The 14,577-nt window shown below is 40.8% G+C and overlaps 1 protein-coding gene across 16 annotated transcripts in view; it reads left to right on the plus strand.

Annotated features, from left to right (window-relative positions):
- Nucleotides 1-1,422: 1,422 nt before the first annotated feature.
- The window catches only part of ablim1a (actin binding LIM protein 1a), a 147,613-nt gene continuing 134,458 nt past the window's right edge, over nt 1,423-14,577 (plus strand). For all 16 annotated transcript variants that reach the window (XM_029753389.1, XM_029753391.1, XM_029753396.1 and 13 more), the window contains exon 1: nt 1,423-1,668. In XM_029753389.1, the coding sequence (XP_029609249.1) occupies nt 1,569-1,668 (100 nt within the window). In that variant the 5' untranslated portion in view covers nt 1,423-1,568. The remainder of the gene's footprint in view (nt 1,669-14,577) is intronic.

Consider the following 14,577-nt stretch of genomic DNA (forward strand, 5'->3'; position numbering starts at 1 on the left):
TCTGGTGGTGGCTGGTCCACTCCAGGAGTATGAGTTGCGGGAGGTTCCTCCGCCCCCTCTGGACATCGAGGGGGCCCCAGCGTATGTAGTTCGAGCCATACTGGACTCGAGGCGTTGGAAAGGGGCCTTCAGTACCTCGTGGAGTGGGATGGGTACGGTCCAGAGGAGAGCTGGGTGCTGGTGGAGGACGTATTGGACCCCTCAATGCTGCAGGATTTCCACCGTCTCCATCCGGATTGCCCTGCGCCTCGTCCTCCGGGTCGTCCCCGAGGTCGGGGTTGGCACGCTGCTGGAGCCGCGCGTCAAAGGGGGGGTGGTGGGGGGTTACTGTCACGACTTCAGCCTGAAGTCGGTCCCTCTCCTTGTTCAGGTGGCGTTCGGCGGTCGACGTCACCGGCTTTATAGCCATCGCCGATCCACTTTTCATTTTCCATTTGTTTTGTCTTTGTTTTCTACACACCTGGTTTCTATTCCCCAATTACATGTTCATTATTTCACCCACTGTTTCCCCCATGTTTGTGTGCGTGTTTGTATATAATGTTCAGGTCGTTACTTGTTGGCTGGTATTGTTTGCCGGGTTCGTTATTATGCCTGTTATTTACGAGTGACCGGTTATTTCACGCACCTTTAGTATTTGTTTTATACTGGTGCTGTTCGTGGAATAAGTTACCTTGTACACTCATCTCTGCTCTCCTGCGCCTGATTCCATGCACCAGTTACCCACAGCCTGACAGCAGTACTTAATGCAGCTGGTTGCCACACCAGATATTGATTGTTACTTTTGATTTTGACCCACCCCTTTGTTCAGGGACACATTATTCAATTTCTGTTAGTCACATGTCTGCGGAACTTGTTCAGTTTATGTCTCAGTTGTTGAATCTTATGTTCATACAAATATTTATGTTAAGTTTGCTGAAAATAAAGGCAGTTGACAGTGAGAAGACGTTTGAGTTTATATATAGGAGTACGGTATAAAATAGTTTTTATAAATATTTTTCAGGGGGTGCTGCAGAACCCACAACACCCCGACTTCCCGCGGCTATAAGCCTATGGAGATGTTTCCCTGGTAGGCAATAGAATAGTCAGGGATGTCTTCTTGTCTCCGTTCCCATCTTTAAAGCCCACAGTCCAGCACTCCTCTTCCTCCTGTCCAAAGCCCCACCCTTCCTCTGGGAAGGACCAGCAAGCTCTCCCTACCTGTTGCACTGCAGCAGAATCTGTCTGACTCAAGAGTCGGTTTTGAATGGGAACGCATCGCACCACAGCAGTAACCCAATCCCCTGGCTTCTCCTTAGTCTGACAACAGGACAGGGCTGCCTGCTCACACTCAGCAGCATGAAGACTCTCCGCCTCAGCACTTTTCTGTCTGCATGTGTGTGTCTGAGTGTGTGCGCGTGCATTTGGCCTTGTGTGTGACTCTCGGTGTGTGTGTGCCTCTGTGTGTGTGTGTGTGTGTGTGTGTGTGTGTGTGTGTGTGTCCGTGCAAAAGACTGCATTATTGAGGAGAAGGGGAAGGAAGAAGTGAAACAGTGCTGGGACGGGACCGTGTGTGTGTGTGTGTAGAAGAGATGGGAGAGAGGAGTACGGTGCAGCAGCACAAGCAGCCTCCCTATGATGGTGGGCTCTGCAACTACGCCCAGAAAATCGGCTCCTGCTTCGGACTGGACGGTAAGAGAGAGGGGGGTTTGTCCTGTACAATGTGGAGGGAGGGTTAGAAGGAACAGGCCAGTGACTGAGGATGTATGAGATTCATTTCTCTCAATGATCCAGATGTCTAGGATGACAAAGGGATACCGTATTTTGTGTCTAATCATGGTGTGTTTGTGCGAGTGTGTATTTATTTGTGTCGGTGTGTGCGGTGGGAGCAAGGGTGTTTACATGTAGTTAGCTGCACCCAAAGATAGACAAATGAATAGAGGAGCAGGGCTGTGCCCCACTGCAGCAGAACACACCAGCCTATCCTCTAACAGACCCAGCCTCTGTCATCAGCCAGTGTGTGTGTGTGCATGCGTGTGTGCGTGTCCTCCGCCTTATTCTTTATCATGCTATATGCTTTAGCATTCATTTTATTGGACTCTTTACTGTACAGTACATCTGATGGATGAGGAATTGATGTAGGCTAGATTTGTGGGTGAAAAATAGACAGATAAATAAAACATTGATGTCAGTAGTAGCATGGTGAGGCTCAGCCTAGAGCTATGGAAATCCTCCTGTGTCCGTGGAAATGCTGTGACAAAGGAGCAATGCATTTAATTAGAAATAGAGGCCAAGCCCTAGTTCTCCTCTAGAGTCTGTTTCTGCTCTGTCATCATCATCCTCGCTTGTATCATGATTTTCAAAAGCTTTAGAGTGGGTAGTGTAAGGTACAGTATATGCTTGCAATGTGTATTGTACAGTTTCTGTTTTGTGGACAGTATATTCCTGTAAGAGAGATGTTAGTAAAAAAAAAATATTGGTTTATATAAAAGTGATCTTTATGACCTTAAAGTCTTGTTCACACTGCAGTCTGAACAGCAAAAAATGCACATAGAATCGGATATTACAAGCCACATTTCAAACCACCTTTGTAGGTGGTTTGAAATCAGATACAAATCTGATTGCTGACCATAGACTTGTGTCTGAACAGTCAAATCTGATTTATTTGCCCTCAAGTGGTTTTTAGACTTTTATTTGGCATATCTTGTTCTTTGCTAGCTACTCTGTTGACAGTTTGACAATAAAGAACATGTGGTAGCTAACTAGCTTGTTCATTGCTTACAAACAAATTAGTGAATGTGCTAGAAAGCTTAAACAGCTACCTAGCTAGCTAGTTGACTGTGGTGGCTAGCTGAAAAGGACTTGTTTTGAAAGTTGGATCATCTTATCCTTCGAGGCTTTAAAATTGTTCTTACACTTGAACATTCAAAATAACTGGGAAATGTCCATGACAGGCATTGTTGTCACCTTAGCTTGCTACATAACTTATAAGTAATAGGAAGCACGAGAACCAATCAGCCTACACCACTGCTTACACACCCATCGTTACTATGACAACTAGCGTAGCCATGTCAGGAAATGACTGCTATCTGAATAAACACAAATCTGATTTGGTCATTTGTAAATTGCTGTTTGGACAGTCACTATTCCAAAACGGATTTAAAAATCTGAACTGATTTGAGCATTAAGGCCTGATGTGTCAACAAGGCTTAAGTGACGGTGTTCAGGTAGCAGTAGCACGTCAATAAATATGTTCACCTTACAGACCAAAAAGCTTATGGTTTATCTTATATTTTATATTCAATCATTGTTTATCAACATTCCCTATCAGCATTTTTATTTCTCTGTAGGTTTTTTGGTATGAGAACAGTTATCTTTCTCTGCCTGTTCATCCCACATAAAACCTCTCACCAGGAGAATTGGTTGACTCTCTAAATTTGGCAAAGGATGGAAAATCCAATCCTTAATCAAGGAGACGGAAGGTATCGTCTTTAATTCATGAATTCTCACGCAAATCCTTTTATTATAAATCATTTTTGGGAATCTTAGCGTAAACAAATTTCCCTCCAACATAAGATGGCTTCAGGATTACAAGACCAATCCAGGACTCTCTACATAGTCTATATCCCCTAATCCTGTGGCTCAGACTGTGTGTGTGTGTGTGTGTGTGTGTGTGTGTGTGTGTGTGTGTGTGTGTGTGTGTGTGTGATGCTCATGGTCTTGAAGACGTAGAGGCAGCAAAGGTGATTTATTTGGAATCAAGTTGTTGTTGTAATCAATGTAAATGTGACTTGGATCAATGTGGTCCTGTGTGCCCCGGTTGGTAAAAGCATTATGCTAGCATCACCAAGGTTGTGCGTTCAATTTCCTCAGGAATCACATACATAATGAAAATGTATGCACTCAGTGTTTGGATAAAAGCTTCTTCTAAATTGCACATTTAGAGCATATTATAACTTGAGTAGTTTAGATCACAATAACGGAAATATATGGTCCACTAATATTGGGCTTTACTGATTATACAGTCCCGCTTTAAACAAAGTGTAACTTATGATGGCTTCATAAACCATTCATAAAGGCTTCATAAGCAAGACATAAATGGGTCACACATAATCTCTAACCGTATGTCATGCTCTATAAAGGATTCATAAATGTAGCATAACCATGTGACATAACTAGCAATGTGACATAACCCACTGTAATTTATGACATAAACCAGTGTTTTTTAAAGGGTGACATAAGCACTGCTTAGTAAAGGCTTTATAAATCATATTAAATTGAGTCTTTACAAAGCTAGATGAGGCGATCCATAGATTATAGATCCATAACTTTGTCAATTCAACCCCCCCCCCAAAATATAGGATGGCACAACAATGGTCATGATGACATGCAAAGGTTTCCCTGATTGTTTAAACCTTTGTTTATACAACAGCTAAATACATCATGGGCCCATTTCAACCAACAGGTAGAATTTAGCACTGTGCTGCAGGTTAGTGCTGGATTTCTTAAAACGCTACTAACGGGAGATTGCATAATGTAAATCTTGGTGGGGCAAACTCAATTTTTTTTTTTTAGATGCATGCCAGCAAAGACACTACAACACAACACTAAACAATACATTGATTGCACTATAACGGTGACAAGCTGTGCACACAAACTGTTAGGGCCTACATAAAGCTGTCTTGACAGCAGAGCTTTCTTTCCAGCACAATGGAGTGAATCCTTACCACCGCTACACCTGGCTATCAGCGGAGCCTTGTCTGGCAGCGAAACAATTAATTCAGCCTTGTTTAATGCCTTTTAAAAAAACATAGCTGATATAGCTGACTTTCTTAAACAAATATGGTTTCTTCTGACAATTGAGATGAACGATGAGCGGATAAGAGGCATTCCGTAATTTCGATTAAGACATTAAAACCTCTCTAGGGTAGGTGGGACGAAATCGTCCCGCACTATTCAACAGCCAGTGACACATCAGAGCGCCAAATTTAAAACCACAAAATGTCATAATTCAAAGTTCTCAAACATAGGACTATTTTACACCATTTGAAAGATAAGACTCTCGTTAATCTAACCACATTGTCCGATTTCAAAAAGGCTTTACAGCGAAAGCAAAACATTAGATTATGTTAGGAGAGTACCCTGCCAGAAATAACCACACAGCCATTTTTCAAGCAAGCATATATGTCACAAAAACCAAAAACACAGCTAAATGCAGCACTAACCTTTGATGATCTTCATCAGATGACACTCCTAGGACATTATGTTATACAATACATGCATGTTTTGTTCAATCAAGTTCATATTTATATCAAAAACCAGCTTTTTACATTAGCATGTGATGTTCAGAACTAGCAACTAGCATACACACCGCAAACTTCCGGTGAATTTACTTAATTACTCACGATTAACGTTCACAAAATACATAACAATTATTTTAAGAATTATAGATACAGAACTCCTTTATGCAATCGCGGTGTCAGATTTTAAAATAGCTTTTCAGTGAAAGCACATATTGCAATATTCTGAGTAGATAGCCCGGCCAGCACGGCTAGCTAATTTGACACCCACCAAGTTTGGTCCTCACCAAACTCAGATTTACTATAAGAAAAATTGGATTACCTTGCTGTTCTTCGTCAGAATGCACTCCCAGGACTTCTACTTCAACAACAAATGTTGTTTTGGTTCGAAATAATCCATAGTTATATTGAAATAGCTCCGTTTTGTTCGTGCGTTCAGGTCAGTATCCAAAGTGTGACGCGCCGGCACGTTTCATGACAAAAAAAATCGAAATATTCCATTACCGTACTTCGAAGCATGTCAAACGCTGTTTAAAATCTATTTTTATGCGATTTTTCTCATAAAATAGCAATAATATTCCAACCGGGCGACGTTGTATCCATTCAAAGACTGAAAGAACAAAATGGAGAATTCACATGAACGCGCATCTCCAGTGTCACTGTCCCCAGGCAGGCCAGTAACAAACTCTGCTGCTGTACTTAGCCCAGAGACTGCAGACATCTCATTACACTTTCTGGCGCCTTCTGAGAGCCAATGGATGCCTTAGAAAATGTCACGTTACAGCACAGATGCTGTATTTTCGATAGAGACGCTACAGAAGGACAATAAATTGTCAGACAGGGCACTTCCTGTATGGAATCTTCTCAGGTTTTGGCCTGCCATATGAGTTCTGTTATACTCACAGACACCATTCAAACAGTTTTAGAAACTTTAGAGTGTTTTCTATCCAAATATACTAATTATATGCATATTCTAGTTTCTGGGCAGGAGTAGTAACCAGATTAAATCGGGTACGTTTTTTATCCGGCTGTGCAAATACTGCCCCCTAGCCCCAACAGGTTAATGAGTGAGCGATGACGGACGTACTCAATATAACTATGTGTTCAGCACTTTTGAAATGTACAGCGTCAGAATGCAGAACATAGGCTGCTCTTACAGTATTTTCCCTGTACACCAAGTCAGAAACGCAGGATAAATAAAGGAGGCATATAATCAGACAATGAAAGCTCTGACAATATTAGATGACATTTCTCAAAAACAGGTTACAGGCTATATGTGCAGCACCACTGCGTCAGAACAGTAACGTTAGGCAAAATTATGAGTTGAAAATATACCAAATTATTAGGGTAAGGCACATGGGCTACTAACAGCTTACTACACAACATACACTTAGTATAGTATTACTTAGCTACCGTATACATATCTCCCTTGCATATTACATCATTTATGCAGAAGCATACAATACATTTTTGGACTCACCTTGGCTTGTGATGTGCTCACTTAAACATGAAGGTGGAGCGCTGGTTTTGTCATCAAACTTTGTCATCAAAGTCTGGCATTCTCTGGATTTATGGTGGGAACTTGTATAAAAAAAACACAGCCACACCATTTACAACATTAACAATGTTTACACTGTATTTCTGATCAATTTCATGTGATTTTAATGTACAAACATTTTTCTTTCTTTTCTTTCAAAAACAAGGACATTTCTAAGTGACCCCAAACTTTTGAACGATAGTGTATATATTTTTTGCAAACTGATATGTGATCCGTATTAATGCCAAAATAATATGCAAAACAGGCAAGCCACCCTCCAAAAAATATTTATATATACTGCTCAAAAAAATAAAGGGAACACTTAAACAACACATCCTAGATCTGAATGAAATAAATAATCTTATTAAATACTTTTTTCTTTACATAGTTGAATGTGCTGACAACAAAATCACACAAAAATAATCATTGGAAATCCAATTTATCAACCCATGGAGGTCTGGATTTGGAGTCACACTCAAAATTAAAGTGGAAAACCCCACTACAGGCTGATCCAACTTTGATGTAATGTCCTTAAAACAAGTCAAAATGAGGCTCAGTAGTGTGTGTGGCCTCCACGTGCCTGTATGACCTCCCTACAATGCCTGGGCATGCTCCTGATGAGGTCTAGGATGGTCTCATGAGGGATCTCCTCCCTGACCTGGACTTAAGCATCCGCCAACTTCTGGACAGTCTGTGGTGCAACGTGGCGTTGGTGGATGGAGCGAGACATGATGTCCCAGATGTGCTCAATTGGATTCAGGTCTGGGGAACGGGCGGGCCAGTCCATAGCATCAATGCCTTCCTCTTGCAGGAACTGCTGACACACTCCAGCCACATGAGGTCTAGCATTGTCTTGCATTAGGAGGAACCCAGGGCCAACCGCACCAGCATATGGTCTCACAAGTGGTCTGAGTATCTCATCTCGGTACCTAATGGCAGTCAGGCTACCTCTGGCGAGCACATGGAGGGCTGTGCGGCCCCCCCAAAGAAATGCCACCCCACACCATGACTGACTCACCGCCAAACCGGTCATGCTGGAGGATGTTGCAGGCAGCAGAATGTTCTCCAGAATCTGTCACGTCTGTCACATGTGCTCAGTGTGAACCTGCTTTCATCTGTGAAGAGCACAGGGCGCCAGTGGCAAATTTGCCAATCTTGGTGTTCTCTGGCAAATGCCAAACGTCCTGCACGGTGTTGGGCTGTAAACACAACCCCCACCTGTGGACGTCGGGCCCTCATACCACCCTCATGGAGTCTGTTTCTGACCGTTTGAGCAGACACATGCACATTTGTGGCCTGCTGGAGGTCATTTTGCAGGGCTCTGACAGTGCTCCTCCTGCTCCTCCTTGCACAAAGGCGGAGGTAGCGGTCATGCTGCTGGGTTGTTGCCCTCCTACGACCTCCTCCACGTCTCCTGATGTACTGGCCTGTCTCCTGGTAGCGCCTCCATGCTCTGGACACTACGCTGACAGACACAGCAAACCTTCTTGCCACAGCTCGCATTGATGTGCCATCCTGGATGAGCTGCACTACTTGAGCCACTTGTGTGGGTTGTAGACGCCGTCTCAGGCTACCACTAGAGTGAAAGCACCGCCAGCATTCAAAAGTGACCAAAACATCAGCCAGGAAGCATAGGAACTGAGAAGTGGTCTGTGGTCCCCACCTGCAGAACCACTCATTTATTGGGGGTGTCTTGCTAATTGCCTGTAATTTCCACTTGTTGTCTATTCCATTTGCACAACAGCATGTGAAATGTATTGTCAATCAGTGTTGCTTCCTAAGTGGACAGTTTGATTTCACAGAAGTGTGATTGACTTGGAGTTACATTGTGTTGTTTAAGTGTTCCCTTTATTTTTTTGAGCAGTGTATATTATATATGAAAATGGCTGTGTGGTTTTTCTTGTCTCATCGCTGTCCTAACATAATCTAATTGTATGCTTTCGCCGTAAAGCCTTTTTGAAGCCCACACTGTGGTTGGATTAAGGAGAATCTTATCTTTAAAATGGTGTATAATACTTGTACGTTTGAGAAATTTGAATTATGAGATTTTTGTTGTTTTGAATTTGCCGCCCTGCTATTTCACTGGCTGTTGATAGTGTGTACCGCGGGTGGGACGCAAGCGTCCCAGATGTCCCAGAGAGGTTATAACAAGATATTACCTTGTGTTAGTATACTGTCCATACAATTATCTGCAATAATATTTTGTTTAGAGTAAGCTAGATTATGTATTCTAGATATAACACAAAGAGAGGCATGACCAGCTGTCAACATGCTACTTTGGAAATGATGTCATTGTGAAAATTCCATAATCGTAAAAACTATTTCGCCTTGGTATCATCGGAACTAATTAATTCAGCTTTTTTTTAGCATACTAAGGGTGATTTATCTACAATTGATTTTGACAATCATTCTGTACAACTGAAATAAAGTATTTCCTCATTGACAACGGCAAATCTACTGTGGCAATTTACCTGACAACTTGTATAAATAGAAAACTACTGTTGGTGTAGCCCTTACAAAAACATATTTCACCCTAACTGCAGTTACACTGGAAAATTACTGCAGGAAAAAAAACTGTGTTATTTTGGATGCTGTATTTGCAGCATACTGCAATTATACTGCACTTTGACTGCTAACTTTTTTTCTTAAGGGAGCCTAATCTTATGTTTTTTGTTTCCAATTTATGTATCCATTAATTACAACATGTCTTTAAAAATAAACTTGTCTTTAAAAAGTATGGCCATTTCTTATCAAGATGGACAGGAAAATATCCCTGGACTGTCCATATTTGAAAGGATGTAACTAAATCAAGTCAATCATAATCTATCTTTTTTAAATCAAATGGAGTCTTATAAAGTTATTTCAAATAGCACATATTATATTATTTTGCCATTTAAGGTGAAACGTTTGAATAAAATATAGGCCTACTTCTTTTATATTCAAGGCCTACTGCTTCTAGTATTTTTGCGTTCGTCACCCTATACACCTGATAGGTCAATCTCATTTTGCCCCGGGCGCTGCATTCGGTCTTCAACGAGGTCCAGAGGGTCACACTGAAAATAGGTTATACAAAATTGGAAAGAAAATAGTCTTCTAATCCATAGTTTTGGAAATTTTAGATGATCCCTGACTGCCTAGCTTTTATTTAGGGGATTATTAGCAAGCTGGACACAGTCAAGAAACTGTATGAATGTAGGTCCGTTATCATTTCTACACAGTTCCGATTTGGTTTTAGTGATTTTAAAGTATATTGAGTTTGTTTAAATGTATTATAATTTTTTTCATAACGTTTCATTTTTTTTTACTCAAACCTCCGACTGGCTGGATTGGACCCTCTCGGCCTGTGGGCCGTATATTTGACACCCCTGACCTAGACGCGGCTGTCTAGTAGCATAATCACTTGACACGGTAACAGTGAGAGATCAACTGATCTTCTGGTTTATTCTTGTGGGTCTTTGGTTGCAAGCAAGTTTGTTTTAACACATAAGTCCATTTAAGCAGAGCAAGATTACATGCACCTACGTGCTCTGATTTGTTGGGGGGACAGGTAGCCTAGTGGTTAGAACTTTAAACTAGTAACTGTAAGGTTTCCAGATGAAATCCCCAAGCTGACAAGGTAAAAAAAAATCTGTTGTTCTGCCCCTGAACAAGGCAGTTAACCCACTGTTCCTAGGCTATCATTGAAAATAAGAATTTGTTCTTAGCTGACTTGCCTAGTTAAATAAATAAAATAAAATCTCCCTTTAGTAGCATTTTAAGAAATCCAGCGTTAACCTGCAAGTGTGCGTTAATTTCTGCCTATACGTTGCAATCGACCCAATCAGAACTCTACGTTTTACATTTGATCCAGCTATTCCAGACAGGACATAATCTGGGGCTGGGATTTCAAAGTAGGTTTCACTTTTTACTTGCGCTGCACTGTGCGACTGCTCCTGTAAGTGGTCGGTCAGATTTATGTTGCAGAATTAGAAGAAAAGACTGTGTTCTCCATCTAGCTAACTATAATACATCTCCTGAAACGACACTACTGTTTACAGTGATCATTATTTATGGTCAGTGCTAAAGTGGTGAGAGTATTTCCAACGCAATGTCATCAGGAGAGATCGGCCTTGTCCGAATACACTTGTGTTCTAAATAGCATACTTTTTGGGTATGCGAAAATTGTACTTAGTATGTGAAATGTCAAACATGTGAAGTAGAATTCCCTGCACACTATTGAGGAAGAGAATAGTCTATTAACACTTACTGTATGTGTGTTTGACAACAGCTGATAATCAGAATAGAGCTCTATACAAATGAATGAGCGCGATTGCACATCTCGATGTGAAGGCCTGGTGGTTTGGAGCTTGAGCCGGTGGCCAATAGGTCACTGGTCTGGCTCCCCGATTTGACTTGGTGGGTGATCTGTTCGATGTGCCCCTGGGTGGGGTGCTTGACCCTGGTTGCTCCTATGAGTCTCTCTGGATGGGAGTATATAAAACATTTAAAGTGGAAATTACAAACTTTAGAAGTCTTTTTCAAACTCAAATACACTACAAGTTTGCTTTTTTTGCTGTGCAGGAAAGTAATCATCAACAAAAGAGTGATCAATTTAAGATCCTACATCTGTAGTGTTTTTAATGAACACTGACTTATGAACTGTTGTATTTTAACAACACTGATGTTTGTTAGTTGAGCTAGCTAGTTAGCTGTAGCCAGCTAGCTAGCTTATCATCTTAGATGAATCAGATTTTTAGTAGATATGTACAGTTGAAGTCAGAAATTTACATACACTTAGGTCGAAGTCATTTAAACTCGTTTTTCAACCAATCCACAAATTTTTTGTTAACAAACTATAGTTTTGGCAAGTCGGTTAGGACATCTACTTTGTGCATGACACAAGTAATTTTTCCAACAATTGTTTACAGGCAGATTATTTCACTTATAATTCACTGTATCACAATTCCAGTGGGTCAGAAGTTTACATACACTAAGTTGACTGCATTTTAACAGCTTGGAAAATTCCAGAAAATTGTCATGGCTTCTGATAGGCTAATTGACATAATTTGAGTCAATTGGAGGTGTACCCGTGGATGTATTTCAAGGCCTACCTTCAAACTCAGTGCCTCTTTGCTTAACATCATGGGGAAATCAAAAGAAATCAGCCAAGACCTCAGGAGAAAAAAAATTGTGGACTGGACACCGTGCCTGGACTGGGCATGGGTGCAGAGGAAGATGTAGGGGATTCACAGAGTCAGCGGATAGGGTGAGAATGATCTGGGCTTGGTGTCACAGCGGTGACACTTGGGAGAGGCCGGTGATGCATGGTGTTTTCGGGTGGAGCGTGGAGATCTTGTTGGCTCCTGGTTTCTGTTGGAGTGCAGATCTTGCTGTCAGTTCTGTTCAGTGGGGGAGCCGGTAGATGGTTGGAACTGCTGGCTTGGTCTGGCCAAATGCTGCAACGGGGTGTCCGGGAACTGTTCTTCATCAGGAGAGATCATGAGCTGTTCCATGGCAATAAAAATAAGATAATATGTTTTATTGTCACATACAGTGGATAGGTACAGTGAAATGTGTTGTTTTACAGGGTGAGGGGTAGTAGGATGGCACCCCTGGAGCAAATTAGGGTTAAGTGCCTTGCTGGCTCGGGTAATCGAACCAGCAATTTTTCAGTTACTGACCCAACGCTCTAACCGCTAGGCTACCTGTAGCAAAATAATAGCTTCATACGAACCATCCTGATCTGTAAGCTTGTGAGATCAGGATGGTTCGTATGAAGCTAGCAAAATAAACCAACAATAATGAATAACCAAAGACTGTGAAAACAAATAACTAATGTGGCTGGCTAGCTGGTAACATCAATAATAGCAATGCAATAGCATACTATAGCTTTTAGACGTCTTTTGCAGACATTGACATCATGTGCATTTCAGGTGCTGAATGAAAGGTTAGAAGACGTCTTTCCCGGACGTCAAAAATACATCTTATACGGACGTTGAAAAGACATCTTATACTGATGTAAAAAAAAGTATTTTCCGGAGGTTGAAAATACGTATTTTCCAGACATTGAAAATACATGTTTTTTGGTCATTGATTATGTGGCTGAATTTTAACTGGTATACACACTCAATTAAGTAAGCATTATATCGCAATAATACTTTTTCACGCCTTTTAGGGAAGAGGAGTCTACTGAAGATTGCAACAAAATATTTATTATTGCTCCCATCTATCAAATAAAATTTAATTTGTCACATGCGCTGAATACAACAGGTGTAGACCTTACCGTGAAATGCTTATTTACATCTCTTAACCAATAATGCAGTTCAAGAAATAAAGTTCAGAAAATATTTACTAAATGAACTAAAGTAAAAAATAAAATAAAAAGTAACACAATAAAATAATAATTACAAGGCTACATACAGGGGGTACCGGTACTGAGTCAATGTGCGGGGTACAAGTTAGTTGAGGTAATTTGAACATGTAGGTAGGGGTAAAGTGACTATGCATAGATAATCAACAGCGCGTAGCAGCAGTGTAAGAACAAAGGGGGATGTCAATGTAAATAGTCCAGGTGGCCATTTGATTAATTGTCCAGCAGTCTTATGGCTTGGGGGTAGAAGCTGTTAAGGACCCTTTTGGACCTAGACTTGGCGCTCTGGTACCGCTTTCTGTGCGGTAGCAGAAAGAACAGTCTATGATTTGGGTGACAGGAGTCTTTGACAAAGACGAGTTCGGTACAGTATGGTATGGTATGCTACATGACAGTACATTACAGTACGGTATGGTAGAGAAGAGTTTAATTCATTGGAGTACAGTACAGTACAGTAAAGTAAAGTATAGTTTAATTCAGTACAGTAGAGTTTCATTTAGTAGAGTTCAGTAGAGTACAGTACAGTTTAATTCAGTATTTATATTTAGGGATAATTTAGGGATAATAAATAGGGATAATAAATACAGTAGAGTACAGTACAATACAGTAGAGTTTAATTCAGTACAGTATAGAACAGTAGAGTACAGTATAGTTTAATATGGTTGAATAGAGTACAGTACAGTTTAGTTCCGTAGAGTACATTATAGTAAAGTAGGGTACAATACAGTACATTAATGTACTTCTTTATTTACTCTACTGTGTGCTTTACTGTATTGTACTGTACTGTCCCATTCTGTACTATACTCTACTTTTCTTTACTGTACTGTGCTGTACTATGCTCTCCAAACTTTTGAAACATAGATGTCTATGATTGGTTCAGATTTGGTCTGGTCCGGACTGGACCAAAAATCAACGTCCATGGACGTTTTACATCAAGTCCCTTCCGGACCACACCAATGGAGGACCAAAAAAAGACATCCAAAAGACGTTACCTGATGTCAAATGCTTAGTGGGTGGTACAGTGTCTTCAGAAAGTATTCACACCCATTGAATTTTTCCACATTTGGTTGTGTTACAGCCTGAATTAAAAATGTATTAAATTGAGATTTTTTGTCATTGGCCATTTACATTTGTCATTGGCCTACGCACAATACCCCATAATGTCAAAGTGGAATTGTTTTTAGATTTTTTAATGTCTTGAGTCAATAATTATCAAACCCTTTGTTTATGGCAAGCCTAACTAAATATGTTTAATAGTAATAATTAGCTGCATGGACAAATAGCAATATTAGTTTTTAACATGTCATTTTTAATGACTACCTCATATCTGTACCCCATCAGGTCCATCAGTTGAGCAGCGAACTTCAAACACAGATTCAACCACAAAGACCAGGGTAGTTTTCCAATGCCTTGCA

Source organism: Salmo trutta, chromosome 5, assembly GCF_901001165.1.
Source record: "Salmo trutta chromosome 5, fSalTru1.1, whole genome shotgun sequence".
NCBI lineage: Eukaryota > Metazoa > Chordata > Actinopteri > Salmoniformes > Salmonidae > Salmo > Salmo trutta.